At 45.1% G+C, this 24,721-nt stretch overlaps 1 protein-coding gene across 42 annotated transcripts in view; it reads right to left on the reverse strand.

Annotated features, from left to right (window-relative positions):
* Positions 1–24,721, reverse strand: part of CACNA1C (calcium voltage-gated channel subunit alpha1 C) — a 487,946-nt gene that overhangs the window by 104,033 nt on the left and 359,192 nt on the right. For 23 of the 42 annotated variants that reach the window (XM_033162082.1, XM_033162078.1, XM_033162080.1 and 20 more), the window contains 6 exons: positions 24,018–24,243; positions 22,262–22,469; positions 17,008–17,128; positions 9,280–9,394; positions 7,305–7,425; positions 7,090–7,159 (listed from right to left, as the gene is read on the reverse strand). In XM_033162082.1, coding sequence (XP_033017973.1) covers positions 7,090–7,159; positions 7,305–7,425; positions 9,280–9,394; positions 17,008–17,128; positions 22,262–22,469; positions 24,018–24,243 — 861 coding nt within the window. Of the gene's footprint in view, positions 1–7,089; positions 7,160–7,304; positions 7,426–9,279; positions 9,395–17,007; positions 17,129–22,261; positions 22,470–24,017; positions 24,247–24,721 lie in introns of all 42 variants that reach the window. The other 19 variants (XM_033162041.1, XM_033162040.1, XM_033162051.1 and 16 more) reach the window with 1 other exon arrangement.

Genomic DNA, 24,721 nt, shown 5'->3' on the forward strand with positions numbered 1-24,721 from the left:
AAAAAGCTCCTTAGTTTAGAAGCTACTGCGTGGAAGTGAATTAGTCTCTACAGACAAGCTGCTGTTTTTCTCTGCCACCGAACTCTGCTTAAGACGAAAAGCAGGCATGCAACAGAAGGAAGCGTGTCAGGCGGCAATCGTAAATCCAACTGGAATGGTGGACAGGTCGTGGTTCGCCGACCCGCAATAAATTGAGTTCCATGAAGTCTCTAGGAGTCTTCACCACCACCATGCTGCCAGAAGGCAAGCAGGCAGTGAGTTGTCACTGGGTTTACAGACTCAAACCCACGGCCAGTGGAGAGCCTCAGTATAAGGCTAGGTTAGTGGCCAGAGGTTTCACACAGAGGAAGGGGCTGCATTATACAGAGGTATATGCACCTACTTCCAGAAGTGAAACTCTGCGCATGCTCAAAAAAAAACAACTCCTTCCAGTAGCAGCTTAGAGACCAACTACCGTATTTTTCGCTCCATAAGACGCACTTTTTCCCTCCTAAAAAGTAAGGGGAAATAACTGTGCGTCTTATGGAGCGAATGGTGGTCCCTGGAGCTGAATTGCCCAGGGGCCAAAAGAGGATCATGCTTTTTATTTTACAAAGAGAAAAGGGGGTGTTGAAAGGACCCCGCTCAGCAGCTGATCAGCAAGAGATCGGGAGAGAGATAAGAGTCCCGGCTCCCTTTCAGCCCCGCCCTCCTTTGTTGAATGTGCTGCAAAGGGAGGATGTTTGTTTCCCCAGGACATGTGACTGGCTGATTAGATTATCTGTCTGGAAACAGCAGAAATGGCTCCCTTTCCTTAAGATTTTTCAGAAATGTGAGTTAAACCCCATAAAATGGGGCTTTTCCTCTTTGCTTTTCCCCCTTTGCAAAAGGAGCTTTGCTTTTCCCCCTTTGCAAAAAAGCTGCAAAACCTTTAGCTGATCCTAAAAAAAAGGCCTTTTGCCTTTGCAAAAGCAGCTGCAAAACCTTTAGCTGATCCTCAAAAAAGCCAGGGCTTTCCCCTTTGTAAAAAAGCTGCAAAACTTTTAGCTGATCCTCAAAAAACAAAAAAGGGCTTTTAGAGGAGGAAAACCAGAAAAATATTTTTTTTTCTTGTTTCCTCCTCTAAAAATGAGGTGCGCCCTATGGTCCGGTGCGTCCTATGGAGTGAAAAATACGGTAAGTTTGTTCTTGGTATGAGCTTTCGTGTGCATGCACACTTCTTCAGATAGCAATTGCTGCTCAGAGAGGGTCTGAGGTAGACCATTTTGATGTGGATGTTGCTTATTTGGACTTGGAACTGCAAGAGGAACTGTACATGCTACCTCCTCAGGGGTTCAAGGGCAACAGGCCAGATCAAGTCTGGAAATTGCACAAATCCATCTATGGCTTGAAGCAGTCAGCCAGGAACAAGCTGCTGTTTTTCTCCGCTGCCGAACTCTGCTTAAGACAAAAAGCAGGTGTGCAACAGACGGAAGCGTGCCAGGCGGTGATCGTAAATCCAACTGGAATGGTGGACGGGTCATGGTTCGCTGACCCGCAATAAATTTCACACATGCAACAATCTGTCCTATTGCTGAACTATGAATATCAGCTGCCATTTAGTGAAAACTGAGAAACACCTTCCTGGACATAATTTAGATGGAGAAACCTGCTCAAAAGCTTGCAGATGGGCAAGGTAGTTCTAGTCAAAGACTGTCTGGTTACCTATTTGTAAGGATTCCCATTACCACAAAAAACCCAAAAGGACTGCAGTGAGCCAAATCTGTCTATCCACAACTTCAACAGGGCAGGTAAAAGGCAAAGGACCCCTCGATGGTTAAGTCCAGGCAGACTTGACTATGGGGCACTCATCTCACTTCAGGCCAAGGGAGCCGGTGTTTGTCGGTGGACAGCTTTCCGGGTCATGTGGCCAGCATGACTAAACTGCTTCTGGTGCAATGGGACACCATGATGGAAACCAGAGTGCACAGAAACACCATTTACCTTCCCGCCACAGTAGTACCTACTTATCTACTCACATGGGAATGTTTTCAAACTGCTACATTGGCAGGAGCTGGGACAGAGCAACGGGAGTTCACCCTGTTGGGTGGACTCAAACTGCCAACCTTCCGACAGGCAAGACCAAGAGTGCTTTGAGTACTCTTTCCATCTGGTTGGGCAGGCTGAAAAATATGCTTGAAGAAAGGAATTGATCTCATTGAAGCAGCAGATAAAATAACAGTTTTGAGGGATTTGGTGACTATGAGAGATTTCTAGAAGCTGGGCTGGTGGTATCTGGAAAAGAATCTTTGGTAATAAGACTTGAGATTTTTAAAAATGCTTTGAAATAGCTGATGCAGGGTAAAAATAATGATATCCAGAGTTGTCTGGATATAGCAAAAGCTATAGCATGCAGACAGAGTACAAGAAGAGGTCTAAAGTCAGATGCTATTCCAGATGGGTGATATGAGAAAACATTGTTCACATCTGCAGTACCACAGATTTGGTTTGCTAATAAGGAGTCCATCATGTTCAATGATCACACAGCAGCTGATAAGCAAACAGGAATAAATATACATGATTGGGGAAATTACATGCAAATATATAGGGCAACCCCCCAGATGCTGCTCCTCGGAAGCAAATATCTTAGGGACACACTACAAAAGCAGCCTTGGTGTTTAAGGCCCCCCCCCCCGGCAATCATTTACAAGAAAGGAGATTCTGACTAAACACCAGGAAGAAATTTCTGGTGGTAAGAGCTATTCGACAGTGGAACAGTCTCCCTCAGGAGGTTGTAGACTCTCCTTCCTTGGAGGTTTTTAAGCAGAGGTTGGAAAGCCATCAGTCACGGATGCTTTAGCCGAGATTCCTGTATTGCAAGGGTTTGGACTAGATGACCCTTGGGGACCCTTCTAACTCTACAATTCTAAGGTTCTATATTTCCAGCTCCAAACCATCCATTATGTTTTTCCTTGCAGGGGAAGCTGTGATTTTGAGCTGGAAAATTGAAGTTAGACGAGAAAAGGTTAGAGTACCTCTCCATTCCCTGCTGTTTTCCAGACTTCCACCATAGTTTTGGTAACAGCAAAAATAAGCAAGAAACATGCAGAAGGAAATAACTCAGAATTGCATGTAACACCTAGTTTGGTCTTAAGACAAATATTTCATGCATGGCAGACTTAGAATATGTTTTGGTAACTATTGAGGTTTTCTAAGAGCTTTTAAGAGGTGAAAATACATAATGTACAAAGAAAAGATTCATACTTAAAACTCCCCTACAAAGCAAGCCACTCTCATTCTCATTTCAGAGATTGAGTCAGAAGTACTGAGACATATAGTCAGTAGTGGTCAGAGGTAATAGGCCAAAATGTGTTTGTTTGCTTCCCAGTGCTTTGGTTGCAGCCTGCTATCAAGTGGGGAAGGGAGTGAGGAAGTCGGTGAGGTGTGGACACAGTGCTTCCACTGCTGTGCCTGCACCACAACAACCTCCCTGCTGCCTTGCTTCTCTCCTTCTTGATAACCAGCAGTAACACTGGTATTGAGAAGCCAGATAAATAGCACTGCCCACCCAATCCTACCAACTGCTACTGCAGACAGTGGTTTATCCAAGGCCACTGAACAAGTTCACAGTTGAGTATGAACTTGCTTCCAAGTCAAATGGCCTGCCCACTAAACCATACTGATTCAGGAATGAGTTACACAGCTTCTGTACACAGTGGCTGAATTAATCCACTGGCACACCAGTGTTTAGGTAGCACTAAAATGGCACCTTTAAAAAAGGTTGAAAGCCACTAAATCCTGCAACTGAGCAATATCAGGCATGTACAACGAGCTCATCACAGAAAGGGAGTCATGGTATATAAGGCAATTCACATTATCTTCCCACAAACCCAATGCTGATGTGAGTAGACCCCCAGTTGCCTTTCCAGTGGGTAGGCAGCAAGGTTTTTGCTCCATCCCCTTGGCTAGGAGAAACAAGAAAATAATGTAGATTAAGCAGATATATACAGATTTGCTGAATTTTCAGCTGGTGAGGCTGTAAAACCTGACATACCAGTGGCTGCTCACAGCTGTAACACAGGTTGCATATAGCTGCAACTATAACATACAATACTGTATTAAAAAATGGAAATTTGTCTTACCATTAATTTCTTAAGATCCTGATGGAAGACATTCTTAGACTCAGATGACGTCTCCTACAGGAGTATCAGGAAGGGTCCTTTCAAGCCTTTTGCCTCCTCTCCAGGGGGAGGAGTCACCTCTCTAGAAAGCATAGACAACTCCTCAACCCCAAATCGATTGTTCGACTGGCAAACCACAAACCCTGAGTCTAACTGAAAAAGACTCACAGGAAAAAACAGAAAAACCCAGACATAGACAAAGAACAGAAACTGAACTGCCAGAAACAACACAGGAACCCCTTACTCCACCACCCCCAGAAGATAATGTCCTAAGATGGAAAAGGAAGCCCTAACAGTATGTGACAAAGCAGGCAAATCCATAACCTAGTTCCCTCCCTGCCAAATGCAAGCAGGGGAAGGAGAGGTGTGCATAATGTCTTCCATCTGGATCTTCAAACAGAAATTTGTGGTAAAACAATTTTCTGTTTTTGCCAAATCTACGGTATATGGAAGGCATTTCTAGACTGGCATATAACATAGGTGCAAGCAGAAACCCAGAGTGGACTTCCTCTTCCAATCACTTTACTCATTCATAGGCCTCAACAACACAGTCCTATGAAAATTTGTGTCAGCCACCACAAAACAAATAATTTAGTGATGTCTAGGGAAAGGGCCAGGGAGGCCCACATAGGTGTCCTACAGATACCCCCCACCAGAAAAGTTCTCTTCAAGGCAACCAAGACTGCAGCACTTCTCAAAGAATAAGCTGTGATGACTTGGGATGCAATTGACCCAGTGAACAATACACTTCACTAACTGCCTCCTGGAGCCAATGGGAAACGGAGGATGATGAGACTTTTCCCCCCCAACAGAGAAGCCCAAATAAGACACAAACAGCTATTCACACTTCCTGAAATTGCATGACCTCTTGAGATAAAAATGGAAAAAGTATGCTGTTCACATTATTGGGAGTAGGAAGGAATCATAGAATCATAGAATCATAGAATCATCGAGTTGGAAGAGACCACAAGGGCCATCCAGTCCAACCCCCTGCCAAGCAGGAAACACCATCAAAGCATTCCTGACAGATGGCTGTCAAGCCTCTGCTTAAAGACCTCCAAAGAAGGAGACTCCACCACACTCCTTGGCAGCAAATTCCAGCCCCAGTCTCCACCCACACATTTCCTAGCATGAGACCTGGACTGACTTGAAGAAACAGCCCTGGAAGAAAGGGGGGAGGAGGGGATCCCACAGAACTTACGGGACCACCTCTCCCTAAGGTCCATGAATAATAATACCTTAAGGGTCCCAGGTCCTAAAGAAGCCAGATTACTAGGGCCCTGCAGGAGACTAGGGCCCTGCAGGACTTGATCGACTTCCGCAGGGACTGTAAGACAGAGCTATTCCACCTGGCCTTCAATTTAGCCTGATCCTTCATCCCTTTTTCCCTTCCCTTTTTCTATGAAGAAACCCTTCTGAGACACCACATTTAAACTCTTCCCTGGTTTCCTTGCTGGCCCTAGCAGGACTAACTTGGCCAGTTAGCCCTGGCGATGCTACATTTATGTTGTATTTTATGCTGTTTTTAAGTTGTTTTTAATCAATGTTTTATATTTGTTGTTAGCCGCCCTGAGCCTGGTTTTTAAATCGGGAAGGGTGGGGTATAAATAAAAAAATATTATAATATTATTATTAGAACTAGAATTTGCTGCCCCCTGTTCTTCTTATGGCGCTTGTAAGACTTTGTAGAAGGGGTCCTTCCTCTCCCCTCCCTCAGAACTACACTGCAAGGAATACCCAACCTCTCTGAATCTCCTGGAAAATAAACTTCCTGACCCAGGAGAAAAAAACAAGGGAATTCCCCCTTCCCAAGAAAAGACACCAGGAGTCTCTGTAGTAATGATGTATGCATTGCTGGCCTACAGCTACAGAGATGGGTTCAAACACAGAGACCTGTTAGCCAATGAGGTGCTGCAGTCAGACAAGTCCACTGTTGGGAAACCATAATACCAGGAGCCCACATAAAGTAGAGATAAAGCCATCAAAAATATGCAAACAGTTTCCCATAACCTCAGAAAAAAGATGGAAAACAATTTCAGCATGCCAAACCACTTGCCAACAGTGTGCAATAACAACTCTACTTCCAGGCACTAGTGTACCTGCTGGTTATATAGCTGGGATCACAACAATGCCAGGAACCACCAAATGACTGGGCAATCACCAGCCTGACAGTGGGAGTAGTCTAACACTGATGGCCATGCTGGTGGATTATTGTGGACCATCCGGAAAAAAAGCAGAGAGGAAAACAGCCGCTTCAAGCAATAAGAGAAAACAAAACGGCACTCCTGCTTGTTAGTGGACATGCCACCACACACCAGTGCCCAAAGACTGCCCCATCAGAGGTGCAACACATTCCAGGATCTAGTAAGGCCCACCAGATCAAAAGAAATTCTCCCCTTCCTACTCAGAAAGGACAACAATGAGGAGAGGAGGGAAAGTGCAGCAACCAGGGAAGAAAAAGACAGGAACACAAACAAAAAAGTCAAGAGAAAAATAAACACCAGAGAGGAGAAAACACCAAAACCAAAACACTCATAGATCCAAGTAATAGCACCACAAGAAAAGGAGAGATGTTAGGGACAGAAAAAACTGGCTGACAGCAAGAGTACACAAGAACCCAGCCTTCACCAACCACAGGCAGGGTTGGTCTGGCTAGAAAAATGACTCCTCCCTTTGGAGAGGAGGCAACAGGCTTGAAACGACCCTGCCTTCAGTAGGAGGCATCATCTCAATCTAGGAATGTCTCCCATCTGGATCTGGCAAATACCTGTTATTTCCATAGAACTAAAGAGATGATTCCATCTTGTCAAGTACAATTATCATCTGGTTATCTTTTACTGGGTGATTTGGATCTATCTGTGATCCAGCTGGAACTGCCTTCGGTGTTTTAAGCTTCAGCTTCTTGTGCTAGTGGGGGAGGGGGGATAAAGTGAGCACAGCAGTGAATTACCTGGTGTCTCTGTAGTAGGATAAGGATTCTTTTCTTCATTTTCATTAGGCTGACATTCATCTACATTGCTCTGGCAAAAAGAAGGGAAAACCATAAATAGAGCTTGCTTTAGTCATTCATCCCATTCTATTGATGGATGGATGGATGGATGGATGGATTCATTCATTCATAAATATGATTAGGCAAAGCAAGTTGGGAGGTGACAAGCAGCAGACCTTATTAGAAGGTGGAGATTCTCCATCGGCAGTGATCGATTTCAGTTCAATTTTCTCCTCCTTTGTCTCCCCCTCCACAGCTGGCTTCTCAGGCTCCTGTTTCTTTTCAGGACTAGCAGTCCTAATAATTCAGCAAAAAAGGGAAATGCAAATGTTCACAAAATATGGAATGGTGTATTCTGTTACAGATTCCCATGAGTAGTGCATAGCTTATTGTGTCAACAAGCACTTGGTACAATTCTGACAGGAACATGAGGCAGAGGTGTTCCCCTCATAGCTGTCAACTATCGGATTTGAAAATAAGGGATAGTCACATGGCAGTGGTGGACAGAGCCAGAAGCAAAAGTGGGTGGAGCAGCTAGAACGTGGTGTCCGCGGCGTTCAAGGTAAGAGCTGCCGGCGAGACGCCCTCGCGAGCCCCGGGCAGCGCTGCCCTGGCCTCACCTCGCTTCCCGGCTGGACCTTCTCCTCCTCCTCGCGGAGCTGCTCCTCTCGGTCACCGCATACGCGCCTCTCCTCCCAGTCCATAGGTAGCGACGCAGCAGCCCGTTTGCCGCAAGCATCAGCCGCTTCCCCTCAGATCGAGAGCAGCCGCGTGGCCCTCCGTGAGCGCCCAGGGAAGCTCTCCTGGCCCCGCGTGGCACGAATGGCCGAGCGGCCAAACCCGCCGCCCTTCGCCGGATAGAAAGGCCTCCTCCGCCTAACCTAAACCTCGATGGGGCGAGCGCTCTCAGGCAGCCCTTTGCCGCGGATTCCCCGCTACTACCCCAGCGGCCCAGCCTTAGTTCCAAAAGGTCAGTGCGGCTCTGCCGGGCGGGAACGCCCACGGGCCCGGCCAGCGCGCCGTGCCCCGCCCCATGGGGGGGGCAGCGCGTTGCTCGGCTCGGCACGGCAGGCCTGCAAGGCACATGGCCGGAGGGGAGCGAAACAAGCTGAGTGGGGGGCACGTTTCTCGGGGCGCCGCCCCAAAGCACCCTATCCACTTTCTCACACAACCCGGGAATATACGGGTTTTTGAGTCATCCGGGACAGCAGCGGGAAACACGTTTAAAAACGGGGGAATTCCGGCCAATACGGGATACTTGACAGCACTGGTTCCCCTATCTCCTTTATTCTCACTGACACCCCCCTCCCCAATCTTGAAACTCCAATGAACAATGTCTGTTTCATGTTCATGAAGAAGAATTTGGTATTGTGAGAAGAAAATAATGCCTTCTCATAGGAGGTCATTAAAGTATGAAAAGGGATGGCTTTGAGGACCCTCCTAGGCTATCAGCTCAACCATTTCATTTCTATTATAACACAGTCCTCACTTCTCGTTAAGCTGAGCTGGTGACATGCCATTAACTATATAATAAGAGATTTTCAAAAATACAGTGGTTTGCAGCCTAAGGTAATTTAAGGAAGTTCATGGGAGAAAAGTTTCTCATGCTCTCCTCCCCTCTGCAGCTCCCATGCCCCATCCAACATAGTTCAGAATGGCCCCCATTTTCCAGAGGGGCTTTTCAGGGGGTAGAAGGGGGAAAGAGAAGGAAAGAAACTTATTTTCATTCTTTTTCTCTCTCTCCACCCCCTTTATGGATGCTTTTTCATCTGATGGAAGCTTCCACAGAATTTGAAAGATTAATAGATGCTGGCTCAATAACATAACAACCAAATCTCTTTTGAGACACACATGCAAAGAAGCATTAATTTTGGGCACTGTGTGGTTTCGGCCTGTCTGATGTTTAAAACCGAGCCACAGGAAGCACTAGTCTCTAGTGAGCTAACATGGTTGACCAGTGCCAGTGTCAACTCTGCCGTTTGAATAGTTGACTTATCAGAATGAACACAGAAGGGAAAGATAATCTACTTTTATCCTACCTGTAAGTTACAATATCAAACCAATATAAAATGCGGCTGATTGGGCATGCCTTTACTCTCAAGAACCATCTAGGGACATAGTTTTATACCATCCTAGAAACAAAGGGTTTACCTAGCTAGTTTTTTTCTTTCTTTTTCCTCTTCTTCCTCTTTTTGAGCAGATGTCAGGCTCTCGGCATCAGCAAGGTTGTCCACAGCAATGGCCAAAAAGACATTCAGCAAGATGTCTGTTTGCATGTTTCATTAAAGAAAACATGTTTAGATGCAGCCCCAGCTACGGAGGTTGGAAACTAGATCCAACTAGTGGGAATGATGCTTAGCTCCACACAGACCAGCATGCCAAGTTTGACAGGTGGGTGGGACCTGATGTCAGGGGGCCCAAACTGCAGGCCAGAAAAGTGTGCAACACTTCCTAATCATTGATAATCAGTTGAGTGTTGGCATGGGGGAATCGCTGCATAAATGGCTTTACAGGCACCATTGATCAGCTGACGTGCAGTGGCTTCAAAGCCCCTTTTGTTCAAGCCCCACCTTTATCTGTCCCACACCTGATCCTAATATGATGTCAGGTGTAAGACTGGTGGCCGTGGCTTGGATGAAATGACCTTGTGAGTCTAATGAGGAAGCCTGTTGGGCCTAACCAGGCCCATAGCCCAGAGGTTCCCTACCCCTGACCTACAACATGCCATTGCACTCACTTTCCTGTTTTTGTTCTGGCCATATTGTTCTGAGAGTTTGCTATATAGTGTCAGGACAGGTGTCAGGAGCAGGTCAACAATAACTCATATTGTGTCAGTAAAGTTAACTCTCTTTATTCAAAGAAACAAAACAGCACAAGAGGCCAGGGCCCGTGAGTATAGCAACTCTTCCCAATAGTTCTTGCCCCAATGAGGCAGTTGCAAGGACTGAAGGTCCCCACCTTCTCACAGCTCCCTAAGTTTCCTCCTCCCCTGGCCCTTTCTAAGCAACCTGAGACTCTTGACGCCCTTTCTGTCTTTGCTCTGTCCTCTTCATACCTTTTCTGGTTCTAGGAGACCAGAGGGGAGGAGAACTGGTCACAGCAGGAGGGAGAGCCCCCCCTCCAGGCTTCTTCAGTAGCCTGATTCATCTCTGCCTCTTGGCTCCCCTCTCCTCTAGCCTCTGCCTCTGTTTCTGGAATCCTCTCTGCCACAGACTCTTCCTGCTCACTGAACCCTGTCACCTCCTCAGCTTCCGATATCCCCCACCCCGTCTGCTCCCTCTTTTCCCTCTGACCACTCATACATACATACATACATATCCTTTATTTGACCGATAGTCAGAAAGAAAGAGAGAGAGAAAAATTTCTCAATACAAAATTATAGAACTAATAAAAAACATCAGAGGGATACACAATTAAAATTGGACAGCACTAGTAAACCTCATACAGATAACCCACATCGAGACATTCGATTTTGCGCTTCCGACACTTGAGCGCCAGGAAGAGGAATTTAGCCACAGATAAGGCTATTTTCCCAGTGGGCTTATTCAGCAGATATGCTACCTGACTTTCTCTTAACCGAGAGCTAAACTGAGACAAATATGGGGCTATGAGATATTGCCTTAAATCATTTTAAAAGGGACAACTCAGTAGAATGTGTTCTGTGGATTCTACCTCTCTGATCGTATGGAATTCCTCTAAATCTTCCCCTCAAAACCGCCGAGTCAAGAACGTTCAGTCTGGCCGCAGTGAGAAGTCTGCGGTATTCCACATAGTGGATATCCGCCAGGTAACAGGCTGCTGCAGCCCGATAACCTGCTCCCCCAGAAACACCCCAGGTTTCACACGGGCTATGTCCTCGTGTCTGGCGATATCCGGCAACCTCTGAGCGATCATCGCTTTAGCATGTCTATACGTCATGGACTCTATATAAAGGGAGGACAGTCCGCACTTCTGCACTTCCTCCACCACCTCCCCTTCCCATGGTGATTTAAAATTATCCCTCAGTATCAGTGGGGCCAAACCCACAGGTCTAAAGCATAACTTGAGCCATAGCCATAATTTCGCTTTCAGGGCCACATACCTAAAGGCTTGGCAGCCGGTCTCTAGTCTCATGACCGCACCCGCAATGGAAGGGGGGATCCTGAGAATGACCCTGAGGAATTGCGATTGGATAGATTCCAATCTTACAAAGTCTCTACGTGAACCCAAAGCAATGCCCACCAGTAGTAGTGGAAGGACTTTCATTTGGAAGATTCTCAGGGCAACTTCTACTGTTTGTGCCTGTTTCTTGGCATACAGGGATCTAATCAGCAAGGCTGCTTTAGATGCATTTGTGGCTATGTATTCTCTGTGTGCCAGGAAAGACCTGTTTGATCGTACTACCTGGCCCAGGTATTTGAAGCAGCTAACCTGTTCTAGAGGAATACCATTAATCGACCACGAATGGAGTTTCGGTCGAGCAGCAAAGACCATTATTTTGGTCTTGGCATAATTAAGTTGGAGCTCGTGTTGGATCTCGTATTCATGAAGTGCTCGAAGCATCCTCCTCAGCCCAATGGGGGAGATAGCTAAAAGGGCAGCATCGTCTGCATACAGGAGGACATTCAAAGCTCGACCTGCTAGTTTTGGGGGATGGAAAGCAGCATTGGCCATATGAGCCACTAGCAAGATAATATAAAAATTGAACAGGGCAGGGGCAAGCAAACAGCCCTGTCTTACCCCCTAGTGGTGGCAACTGGTTTGGAGACTAACCCCTTATTATCTAATCTAATTCTCAAGAAGGTATTTGTATGCAGGTTGATAATCAGGAGAAGAAGACGGCGGTCGATAGATGTCGCTGCCAGTTTTGTCCATAGCTGGTTCCTGGGAATTTGGTCAAAGGCTTGCTTAAAGTCAATAAAGGCGACATGGAGGGCTTTTGGGCCTTTGCCAGCATACTTGTCAGCCAAATGGCTCAGGATTAGAATTTGGTCTGTTGTCGATCTTCCAGGGCGAAAACCCGCCTGTTCCTTTGCGATGATATTACTGCTCTCCATTCAGATCGTTAATTTGTTGAGCAAATGTCTTGAGTAAATCTTCCCAATAACGTTCAGCAGGCTGATTGGCCTAAAATTTGCCGGGTCAGTGCGTGGCCCTTTCTTGTGTATTAATACAATCAGCGCGGAATTCCAACTTGGGGGAAATTTTGCTGTTTTGTTTATATAAGTATAGAGTACTGCTAAGAGTGGGCACCACCAATCCTTGTTGGCTTTGATGGCATCAATGGATATAAGGTCATCTCCAGGTGCCTTGCCCGCCTTAAATTGGTCTATAAGTGTTTCCACTTCAGAGCAGGTAACTGGGTCCCACTCAGGCAAGGGGGCCAATTCTATCCTTCCGCCAGCAGCGTGGGCTGCATATAGGTCGGAAAAGAAACTTTCCCAGGTGTCGGCTGAAATTTGGGGTTCTATCCTTGTCAATGGTCTGCCCAAATATTGGGAAATTAGGTGCCAAAAGGAGGAGGGATTTCTATTCTCTGCAGCTTTTAAAAGGTTATTCCAATTGTTTCTTTCTGCCACAAGCTTCTTTTCCTTTAATAATGCTTTATATCTTCTCTTGAGGTTCATAAGATGACTACTGGGCAAGGAATCATTTGATGCCCTATATGCCAAAATTTCGTTATATAGACAGTTCTTGAAGTACCTGCATTCCTCATCAAACCATTTTTTTGTGAGAAAAATGGTTACTATTCATTACCGGGGCCTGTACCATGGTTGGTTTTAGCAGTTCTATTAAATTCTCATATATTGGCAGTGGCTCTTCTGCCTGGATAAGGGAGTCCCTTGTCATTTGAAGTTGGTCAGACCAAAGGAGTTCATTTATCCATCGAGCCATTTTATCGGACCATTTTAAGGCAGTAGGCCTCATCTGCAACTGATCATTTGTTAAGTGCACACGGGAATACGTGACCAGTTCTCCGGCCAGGTTCAGGGAGAGTTGTAAGGGGAAATGATCACTTTCCAGTCTCGTTACCACCCTAAAGTTGGAAATTTTGGGGATCAAATCTACTGATGTCCAAATAAAATTGATGGTAGAGGCACGGGAACCTGACCAGAAAGTAAATTCAGCTGGGTAATCAGAGCTGAGAGCTCCATTTAACAAGTAAAAATTAAGAGCCGACAAACTTTGCCTGCATTTAAAGCCTGCGTATGTGGCAACACTGTCTTTAAAATTCCTGGGTAAAAGATCTGTATTTATAATGGGTAATGAGGGGTACTTCTCATATTTAGTAAATAAGGATTTATCAGTATAGGACAATCGGCCATTAAAATCTCCCGCGACCAGGAAGGTGGCTTCAGGGTATTTCTCGAGGAGAGTTTCGAGTGTCAGTTGAATTTCCTTCCATCTCTGGTTGACCAGGTTTTCCTTGTAAACTGGGTACAGATAAACGTTGATCACCACGAACACTTCCTCTGCTATTTGTAGCTTTACTCCTAGCATGAGTGACAACTGAATATCGATTTGTTCCGCCTGGAGATTTATGGCCAAGGAGACAAAAATAGCCAACCCACCCTGCGGTCTACCAGGTGATAGAGGATTCTGCTTCGCACTCAGGTAGATGCCCTTGTACCCTGATAAGAAGAAATCCTCACAAGCCCATGTCTCTTGCAGTAAAAGGATGCAGCTGCCTTTTATATAAGCGACAAACGATGGGTCCATCAACTTAGATTTAATACCAGCTACATTCCAGGATAAAAATGTAAGTGACCTCATGGTCTCCCCTTCGGGTCATGCTGACCCTTGCGGAATCAGCGCAGAGGAATCCACCCGGGGATGCATGCTACGAGGAGGAGCAGTAGGCTGAAAGAAAGAAGTAATTGTAGATTGCTTGCCAATCAGTTTCCGAGCACCACTTGCCGCAGCAACAATCGATGACTGGGGCTTATTTGTTCGTAACTGTGGGGATAGGTCTTGGTGCACAGGGGTATCACTTAATGACAGGTCCATAGACTCTGCATTTAGAGTATGCTCTATAATTGAGGAAGATGGACCTTTTGGGTCTATGGTTGTTGAGGGGAACATACAATGCAAAGCAGGTAGGGGGCATCCTTTTTGGTTTGCCTCCAAAAGGGTGTTCAACCTTGCCACTGCCTCAGAGTTTGACCAAAGGGCTGTCAAATCTCCCACTGTATCCTGCACTGACTTGGCATCCATACGAAGTGTGCAGCCATTTTGAGGATTGGAGATCATTCCAGCAGGATCTACTTGGGCTCGTGTAGGCTGGTCCAGATTAGAGGAGTTTGTCTTATTTATATGGGCATGATCCTCTGTGTTACGGAGACAGAGTAGTAACTCATCCAGTCTGTCCGTTATCTCTGTTCGTTCAGGTTTTGGCAGGTGGGAGAAAGACAGAAGTAGTTCATGCTCTATGGAGTTCTCCCAGATGGGTGGCCTTCGTCAGTGGGGGAAGTGGGACATCAGTCCAGCTGATTAGAAGTTGAAATTGTGGTAGTTGGGGGACCCTCGGGCTTGACTACTTTCTTTTTGAGCAAGCAATTAGGTAAAAGAGGGCAAATCTTAGTATTGGTAAAAACTCTTGTAGCAAAGATTCCGAAGTTAATTAAGGTGCTTCTTAAAGACGTAATAAATGCAGGGAACTTTTTTGATTCAAAGAAGAACAGCACTCTCTGCGTATGAGGCCTGCTGCTTATGTGATCAATATAGTTCAGATCAATGGAGCGAGGATTTACCCCCAAAAGTCCGGCTAGATGCCTCCTTGCATCGTTCTTGGAGTACCAGTTAATCACCTGGCCTCTGAAGGGGAAAACAGTTAGGCAGACTTTAGTAGCTTGCAGAAAAAGGTTATGAGAAGATATAGAGAGTTGTTCTTCCTTGATTTGTTCATTTTCATGTTTGCAGGCGACCTGAGAGATTATGTGAGGTAAATCAGGTGCTCTGGTCATTTGTATAGTCCTATCCTCAGGTAAGGCATCTGGAGGACTGTCTTTACCTTTTAAGGATACAAGTAAAATAATCTTCTCTAGGGATCCTCGGATGTCTCTTATGTACTTAAAGATATAGTCCACTGTTTTGGCAACTAGGTCTAAAGTGGTCGAATGTTCAAATAATATATCAGAGAGGCAGCTTTCTCGTTCTCTAATGCAGTCTTTCAGTTGGGTACCAGTGGTTGTATCCTTTTAAGACCTTTTTGATTTAGTGGTGTTGTTGCTTGAGGGGTTAGTGAGCAGTTTAGCAGGGGATTCTTTCAGCATGGCTTCCTCGTCAGTCATCTCTGCTAGCGGGGAGAAGGTGTTTGAGACCGGGATATTTAAAATATCCTTTGTTTTTTCAGGGAAAAATTCACTAATTTTCGTTTGCTTGGCAAGAGGCAGGCACACCAATTCCTCTATATCCTCTATATCCTCTGATTCTCTGGTACGTTTCCCAGTTCCTCTCCTCTTATCAGCAGGGCTACGCGGTTGCTTAGACATCTCTCTCTTCACACAATCGCCTCAAAGCTTCAAGGTCAGTAGATATATCCCAAAATAACGAAAGGAATCCCCCTAATTAATAAACTAAAAAGGCTAAAAAGTGCTATGGAGTGCCTAAATTTTATCAAACTTCTGTACTCATTAAAACAATCTTTAAAAGATAAAATCAGAGAGCTCACGCTGACTAGGTGCCATTCGCCATCTTGCCGCCCGACAATCTCCTATATCCCCTCTGACCACTCATTGTCATCCCACTACCAATCCCCTGGATCAGCACCTTCTTCCCTTGGGGGTTCCCTGGTAGGTGCCTCCCAGCCAGTCCAATACATCTAGTGGGCCCATAACCAAATTTTGACCTATTAGAAAATTGTCCACAGAAATATGGCCCACCCACCCCTGTACAATATCACATGCTCCAGATCTGCAAATGATTCTTGTAAATTTGGCACATCAATGGAAATGTGCACAATTGTTTAACGACTCATGTGTTATTAATATTCAAATATTAAATCAGCTGCATATGGAACACATGCACAATATTACATGCCTCCATATCTGAAAATCATCATGTGTTAGCCACACATGGTGCTAATTTGGTGCTTTTCTGAAGACGTTTGTGATCAGTTTACGAAAGCTGAGCGCTATGCTGCCATACTAGTTAGAAATACATGGAATGTTGCAATTCTTCATATTATTTCTTATAGTTTAAGATGGATTTTCTTTTCAAAGAAATTTCCATTTTTTAAAGACCCACTTTTGTAACAAAAACTTCACTTTTTCAGTATATTAATGTAAGCATACTCAATAAAACAATGATAACACAGTTCTTTTTTGTACTTCAAAAATCTTCCTTTCCTTTCGCTATTTTTTTTAATTATAGTAAGTGGCAGGGTCTTACTACTTAAGTGCCAGCTTCAGATTTTGAATTACTAAGATCCTGCAATATGTCCTCAGTGGGGTCACCTCCTCATTGCTATCATAACTGTGGGCTGCACCTGCTTTTGATTCTTTTAACTGCATCTCTTCAGCTCTGCTCCTCAACACTACTTGCATCAGAAAAAGTGGGTATTGGTCCATGAAAATTTAGGTAACAAAAATGTATTTGTCTTTAAGGTACCAAATATCTCTTTGCTGTCCTCCCTATTGTCTCTACTCACTCATCCATCTATCCCTCCTGAAGAAGCAGGTGAGAGAATTACATACTCAGTCAAAATGAAAAGTTAGGTGAGAAAGCAAGTGCAGGTAGTGAGGGAGAAAAGCACTAGGGGCCAAGAAGCTCCAGTTAGCAGTAGCCCTTTGGCTCAGTCATGGACCTCAGCATGTGCCCAACCATATCAACCTCTAATGCTGTCCCTACAGTTCAGCCCAGTTGTCAAAGAACACAAAGGTAATAAGTAGCAAAGGATACAGTTTCCACAGATGAAGAGGATTATGAAGTAAATACAGACCAACATTCCTGGAAAAGAGGGGCCGCCATAAGCCATGATCCCATCATACATCACCGAATTCCAGTCCTCCCCAGTCAGGATCTAAATGACACATTCCCACCAATAGAGGGGGACACAATGTTAGACAGCCTGCAGAAAACCTGCAAAAAAATCTGTTAGAGGAAAGAACACAAAATTCTATCTTCAAGAAGCCCTCCCTAACGTGTGCTGCAACCTCCATTCTTAATGTGGGTTATGGAGGGGAAGTACCTTGGCAGTTGCCATGCACTACTGAGAGGAACGGGCATCTTTATCCATCATCTGTACAGTAGCTTGTCTTTGCACATTAATTGACATTACAAATGTCTTGTAGGCTCTTTGGTGACACCTGTGACATAGATATCACACACTAAGGACTCGTTTAATATTTGACTGGGGACACAGCTGAAAAGTAGATTTAATGTTAACATTTGATGTGCTCTTTTAGGCACAATGAGCACAGTCCAGAACAGGAACATTAGCAGCAAATGAAGTACCAAGACTCTCTTTCCTGGGGCAATATAAAATACGATGGGGAGGAGAAGTAGGAAAATACTGCAGTGTGAATAATCATATTGCAGGTGTTTGTGGCATCCCCAGTGAGACGTGTGATGTTCTAATAGCAATTTCTGAGTCATCTGTGAAACTGTCCCTGTACTGGTGGATAGCTGTAACTATCTGAAAAGCAAAAAGCCTTAGTGTGCCCCACAACAAAAGCACAGAACTAAGTTCTGGTGTGCCTGTTTTACATTAGCTAGCCACCTGAACAGGAAGGATGCAACCAATATAGTATTGAAATCACTTTCTTTTTTTTATACTCAGGAAGCCTCGCAAACATCCTTCCTTGCATAGGGCAAGTTCACCCTCCCCCGAGTTGCCTGATTCAATTTAGGGTTCATCTGAAGCTGCTGCATATCCCTAGTAAGAACTGTACCACTTCAGTTACAGGCGGGTAGCCGTGTTGGTCTGCCATAGTCGAAACAAAATAGGAAATTCTTTCCAGTAGCACCTTAGAGACCAACTGAGTTTGTTCTTGGTATGAGCTTTCGTGTGCATACACACTTCTTCAGATACCTGTATCTGAAGAAGTGTGCATGCACACGAAAGCTCATACCAAGAACAAACTCAGTTGGTCTCTAAAGTGCTACTGGAAAGAATTTCCTATTTTGTACCACTTCAGATTGGGGATTGCAGATTTGAATACTTATACACGTTATCTCCTTTCTACACCAGAAATCAATGCTTGAATGCATCTCTTGTGCAGATTATTCACAACAGGGAGTCTTTTATGAGATCTCACAGCATTAGTCTAAAATGGTACAGTCCTCCAAGATTGTACCACATGCTGCTTCTATAGGTTTGAAGTAGCCCCAACAATGTTGTTAACTAAATAACTGACCTCTGCAGCTCCCAAGAGTGCTTCTCCCTATAATGAGCCCATTCCTGTACTAAGATCTCATGAGAGGTTAGGCTATAGAACCTCTCAGAGGTGGCCCCTTTGTTATGAAAATCATGGCACATCTCCACCTGCTTTTAGAAAATGCTGCAAAATTATTATTTTTAACTCCAACTGGCTTTTAATGAATGTTTATTATAATTTTTATTGTCACAAGAGCTTTATTCACCATGTTACACTGTCATTGAATCTATGGTCATTTTTTAATAATAATAATAATAATAATAATAATAATAATAATAATAATAATAATAATTTATTTGTACCCCGCCCATCTGGCTGCTGGCTGGGTCTCCCCAGCCACCCTGGGCGGCTTCCAACAAATATTAAAATACATTAAAATATTACAGATTAAAAACTTCCCTAAACAGGGCTGCCTTCAGGTATTTTCTAAATGTCAGGTAGTTGTTTATCTCTTTGACCTCTGATGGGAGGGTATTCCACAGGGTAGGCGCCACTACTGAGAAGGCCCTCTGCCTGGTTCCCTGTAGCGTTGCTTCTTGCAGTGAGGGAACCGCCAGAAGGCCCTTGGCGCTGGATCTCAGTGTCCGGGCTGAATGTTGGGGGTGGAGACGCTCCTTCAGGTGTACTAGACCGAGGCCGTTTAGGGCTTTAAAGGTCAGCACCAACACTTTGAATTGTGCTCGGAAACGTACTGGGAGCCAATGTAGATCTCTCAGGACCGGTGTTATGTGGTCCCGGTGGCCACTTCCAGTCACCAGTCTAGCTGCCGCATTCTGAATTAATTGCAGTTTCCGGGTCACCTTCAAAGGTAGCCCCACGTAGAGCACATTGCAGTAGTCCAAGCAGGAGATAACCAGAGCATGCACCACTCTGGCGAGACAGTCTGCGGGCAGGTAGGGTCTCAGCCTGCGTACCTGATGGAGCTGGTAGACAGCTGCCCTGGACACAGAATTAACCTGCGCCTCCATGGATAGCTGTGAGTCCAAAATGACTCCCAGGCTGCGCACCTGGTCCTTCAGGGGCACAATTACCCCATTCAGGACCAGGGAATCCTCTACACCTGCCGGCCTCCTGTCCCCCAAGAACAGCACTTCTGTCTTGTCAGGATTCAACCTCAATCTGTTAGCCGCCATCCATTTTCCAACCGCCTCCAGACACTCACAAAGGACCTTCACTGCCTTCACTGGTTCTGATTTAAACGAGAGGTAGAGCTGGGTATCATCCGCATACTGATGAACACCCAGCCAAACCCCCTGATGATCTCTCCCAGCGGCTGCACGTAGATGTTGAAAAGCATGGGGGAGAGGACAGAACCCTGAGGCACCCCACAAGTGAGTGCCCAGGGGTCTGAACACCTACCCCCCCACCACTTTCTGAACACGACCCAAGAGGAAGGAGCGGAACCACTGTATAACAGTGCCCCCAGCTCCCAACCCTTCTAGACGGTCCAGAAGGATATTATGGTCGATGGTGTCAAAAGCCACTGAGAGATCCAGAAGAACTAGGAAACAGCTCTCACCTTTGTCCCTAGCCTGCCGGAGATCATCCACCAGTGTGACCAAGGCAGTTTCAGTCCCATGATGAGGCCCATAGCTGTCAACTTTTCCCTTTTCTTGCGAGGAATCCTATTCGGAATAAGGGAATTTCCCTTAAAAAAAAGGAAAAATTTGACAGCTATGATGAGGCCTGAATCCCGACTGGAAGGGATCCAAATGGTCCGCTTCTTCCAGGAGTGCCTGGAGTTGTTCAGCAACCACTCGCTCAATCACCTTGCCCAAGAATGGAAGATTTGAGACTGGGCGATGGTTGGCCATACTGGCCGCATCTAAAGATGGTTTTTTAAGAAGCGGCTTAATAACACCTCTTTCAGCGGTTCTGGGAAGGCTCCCTCACAGAGAGAAGCATTCACCACCCTGCAAAGCCCATCGCCTAGCCCTTCCCGGTTAGCTTTTATAAGCCAGGATGGGCAAGGATCTAGGAGACAGGTGGTTGGTTTCACTCATCCAAGCAGCCTGTCCACATCTTCAGAAGTAACAGATTGGAATTGATCCCATGCAACTTGACTAGACAGGACTCTAGCACTCTCCCGCCCCGGCCCTGCTCCCACGGTGGAGTCTACCTCTTCCCGAATCTGAGCGACTTTATCTGCAAAAACTTTGCAAAAGCATTGCAGGAGATCTTGGGGTCCCTACCAGGCCCCGTTGACGAAGGTGGTTCTGATAGACTGCGAACCACCTGGAAGAGTCTCCTGCTGCTGTTTTCTGCAGATGCAATAGAAACGGTGAAGAAGGTCCTCTTCGCCATCGCCATTGCCACTTGGAAGGCTCGAAGTTGAGCTCTAGCCTGTGTCCAGTCTGTTTCAGAATGAGTTTTCTGCCACCGGTGCTCTAGCCGTCTCAGTGACTGTTTCATCGCCCTCAGCTCCAGGGCAAACCATGGAGCTGTCCGGGCTCCATGCAATCGGAGAGGGCGCTTCGGAGCCAGACACTCAATAGCCCTGGTTAACTCCACATTCCAGCGGGCCACCAGGGAATCAGCTGAAAGTCCATCAACATGGGATAAAGCATCCCCTACCACTCTCTGGAAGCCAATTGGATCCATTAAGTAGCGGGGGCGAACCATCCGAATCGGTCCCACCTCCCTGCAGAGGGGAAGTGTCGCGGAGAAGTCCAGTTGCACCAGGAAGTGATCTGACCGTGGGACTTCTGTAGTTTCACTTTTTTTAATGTCAGATCACCAGCATCCATAGAGGCGAATACCAGGTCTAAGACATGTCCTCAGCTATGAGTTGGGCCAGACTTATTCAGGGACAGCCCCATGGAGGCCATGCTTTCCACAAAGTCCCGAGCGGCCCCTTGTAAGGTTGTGTCGGCATGGATGTTAAAATCCCCTAGGACAACCAAACTAGTTGTCTCCAGGAGAACATCCACCATAACCTGAAGCAGCTCAGGCAGGGAATCCTTGGTGCAGCAGGGAGGTCAGTACACCAAGAGGAATCCTGTACTGCCCCTATTGCCCAACTTCCAGAACATGCACTCAGCGAACTGGGTCTTCCCAATAGGACACCTGGTGCAAACTAATGACTTCCTAAAAATCACTGCAACTCCCCTTCCCCGCCCACAAGGCCTGGGTTGCTGTGCGTAAGAGAAACCTGGTGGACAAGCAGCGGCAAGGACAGGCCCATCTGATTAATCCAACCAAGTCTCTGTTACACATGCCAGGTCAAGTCCTCCATCCAGTGATTTTTAGGAAGTCATTAGTTTGCATCAGGACGTGGATGGCAGTGGTCTTATTCATCATTGACCTGGCATTGCACAGCAGCACCTTCAGGTCATGTGGGTATCCCTTGTTGATTCCAGTATCCGTCCGGTCAGGACCAGACCCGGAGGCAGGGATAGTCCTCAAACAACGACTAAATCTGCCTCCTCGGCAATGACATGGTCTGGTCTTAGTGTAACTCCTCCTCCTACCTGTGATCACTGAGATCGGTTGTCCCAGTGCATCCCCCCTGTGGAACCTGCCCCGGCCATTTTGTTGGCTGGGACCCCCTCCCAGGCAGCCCTGACACCTCCCCTAAGAACAAAATAAAACCTATATAAAAACAAAACACAATAAAACAATACAAACCAAAGGCTATAAAAATTACAAATAAACCAAAATTAAACAAAACCCCAAACCCCACTAAACATCCATCCCACCCCCCACAACAAAAAGAATTTAAAAAGATGAAAAGGAATTAAAAAAAAAACATTTTAAAACATTTAATAAAGCCATACCTGAAACACAGTGAGCAGCGACTGGGGAAAGTTGTCAAATGTGCTTCTCCTGGTTTGCATCTCATCAAAGTTAAACTTGCCCCCAAAGAGCTGCATCCCTAGGAGGGAGAAGATGATGATGAAGAGGAAGAGAAGTAGCAGCAGGGAGGCGATGGAGCGCACAGAGTTGAGCAGGGAAGCCACCAAATTACTCAAAGAGTTCCAATACCTGAAGAGCCAAAACAAAGGTGGTTACATTTCTTCTGTCCAAAGCAGATACTGCTCATCTGCATCAGGTATCACCTTCAGGCAGGCTGTCTGGTGTCTAGAAACATGCCTTTTCCAAACAGCCTGTGAAGAAATGAATCATTCATGAGCTTCCCTAAGATAATGGGACCTAAGGCAGTTAATGAGCATTTTTATGGCCACATGTGAAAAACACACAAGTCCTCGACCACTTCTGCACCTAGCATGCCGGGAAGATTACTTTTTAAAAAGTGTTATAAATATACAGCAATTATTAGGTGCTGCTTCAGTAAGTTACATTCTAGCCAACCTCATTACAACACTCACAGCTGTTCAAAGCAAGCCAGAATACCTCACTCAAGAGATCAGCTCAGTGAAAACCAACAAGAACAGATGGGAAAACAGTTTGGAATCAAAGCCAGATTGGTTGAAAGTCTGGTTTGTGTGTGCTCATTCTTGGATGAAGGGGACCAGGCTTCTTGGTTTCTGGGGAACTGCGGTGGGGTCATCATAATGTTTATACTGGGCCAATCCCACAAAGCAGAATTCAAATGTATCTTGATAACTTTCAGCCCTTGTGCAATTTATTTATATGTTTTAAACACTTACACCACACTTTTCAATTGAGATTTGCAAGGCAGCTAACAATAAAAGAAGAGTGTAAAATATGTAAGAGCCCTAATGACAGCTAATAAAAAACACCACTAGAATTACAATAAAATTCAACAGAATCTAAAAGAGAAGGCAGTTAAAAACTCATCAATATTTTTCTTTAAAAGTCTGGTTTAAAATAAATCCTTAACCTAGTGCCTAAAATGCAGCAATAATAATGAGATCACCCAGAGACAGCCCTCTAGTGGTGAACTTAAAATAGACAGGTTCCTAAGGTAACAAGCAGCCCTTTTGTGCCAATGAAGCAGTTTTCATCACAAAGAGTCATATAATGAAGATAGAGTTGAGCTGCGCAAATGGTTATGAAAATCATCATCATTGTGGAGTCAAAATATCTTATGATTATGAAATGCTGGAGGAAAAGAGGACTACTGCAATGCACAGTATGTGGGATCATTATAGAAAATGGTCTGGAAACATCAGTCAGTTCAGAATGTCTGCAAGATGGTTAACTGGGACCAGGCAATACAAATATATCACAACAGTGCTTCACTGGGTCTCAGTCCATTTCTGAGCCTGATTCGATTCAAGGTACTGGTTTTGATCTTTAAGGCACTATGACTAGGAATCAGAGTACAGTCGTACCTTGGTTCTCGAACGCCTTGTGACTCAAACGTTTTGGATCCTAAATGCCACAAACCCGGAAGTGAGTGTTCCGGTTTGTGAACTTTTTTTGGAAGCCGAACATCTGACACGGCTTCTGTGGCTTTCAATTAAGTGCAGGAAGCTAAGACATTACTGCACACAAGATTTCCACACAGAAATGAGCAATTTCCCTTTGGCTACATGAACTCCATATAATATAAATGTAAATATAATAAATATAAAAATTAAGGGGGTGGGGTGGGGAGAGAAATACCTTGTGATTTTAAAAATTCTTAGCAGTCGCACACATCTCAGCACTGAGATACCCAGTGGTGACATGATCTTTGTTTCCACCAAGATGGTCTCTAGGATTCCACCACACACAATGAAACAGTCAAAGCGGTTGAAGAGAGAGACAAAGTAGGCTTGAAGACCCAGGCTGTACATCTTCAGGAGCATCTCAGCCGTGAAAAGAGCCAGCAGTACCTTATTGGCAGTGTCTCATAAAAATAAATAGACAAATAATGATCATTATAATGGCACTAAAAGACAAATAAAACAGAAAGACCGTAAGAAGAACAGAAATCTTCAAATTAGGTTTTATCACTTGCAAGTGCTGTCTTCAACAATTCATTACTGTGGACTTTTAACCTGTGTTTTGTTTTTACAGACATTTTGGACAACTTTTCAAATGCTGATTACAAATCCTAGGGTTGTAGCCAATGTTAGTTACACAGAGGCCACACCCATAGAAATTAATGGATATGACTAGCTTAGGCCCATTAATTTCAGTGGGTCTAAATCTGAATAGAACAGAACAAGATGTAACACTTGATGTCCAAACGCAATATTTGAATTTTAGTATAATTTTGTTTAATCTCTATTCTTGTTTCCCTTTTCTGATAACTGTTGCAGCGGAATTCTACCACACATCTGATGCTGGTCCTGCTAAATGCCACATTATAAATTAGCTCAAAA

This window comes from Lacerta agilis, chromosome 10 (genome assembly GCF_009819535.1).
Source record: "Lacerta agilis isolate rLacAgi1 chromosome 10, rLacAgi1.pri, whole genome shotgun sequence".
NCBI classification, from domain to species: Eukaryota; Metazoa; Chordata; class Lepidosauria; order Squamata; family Lacertidae; genus Lacerta; species Lacerta agilis.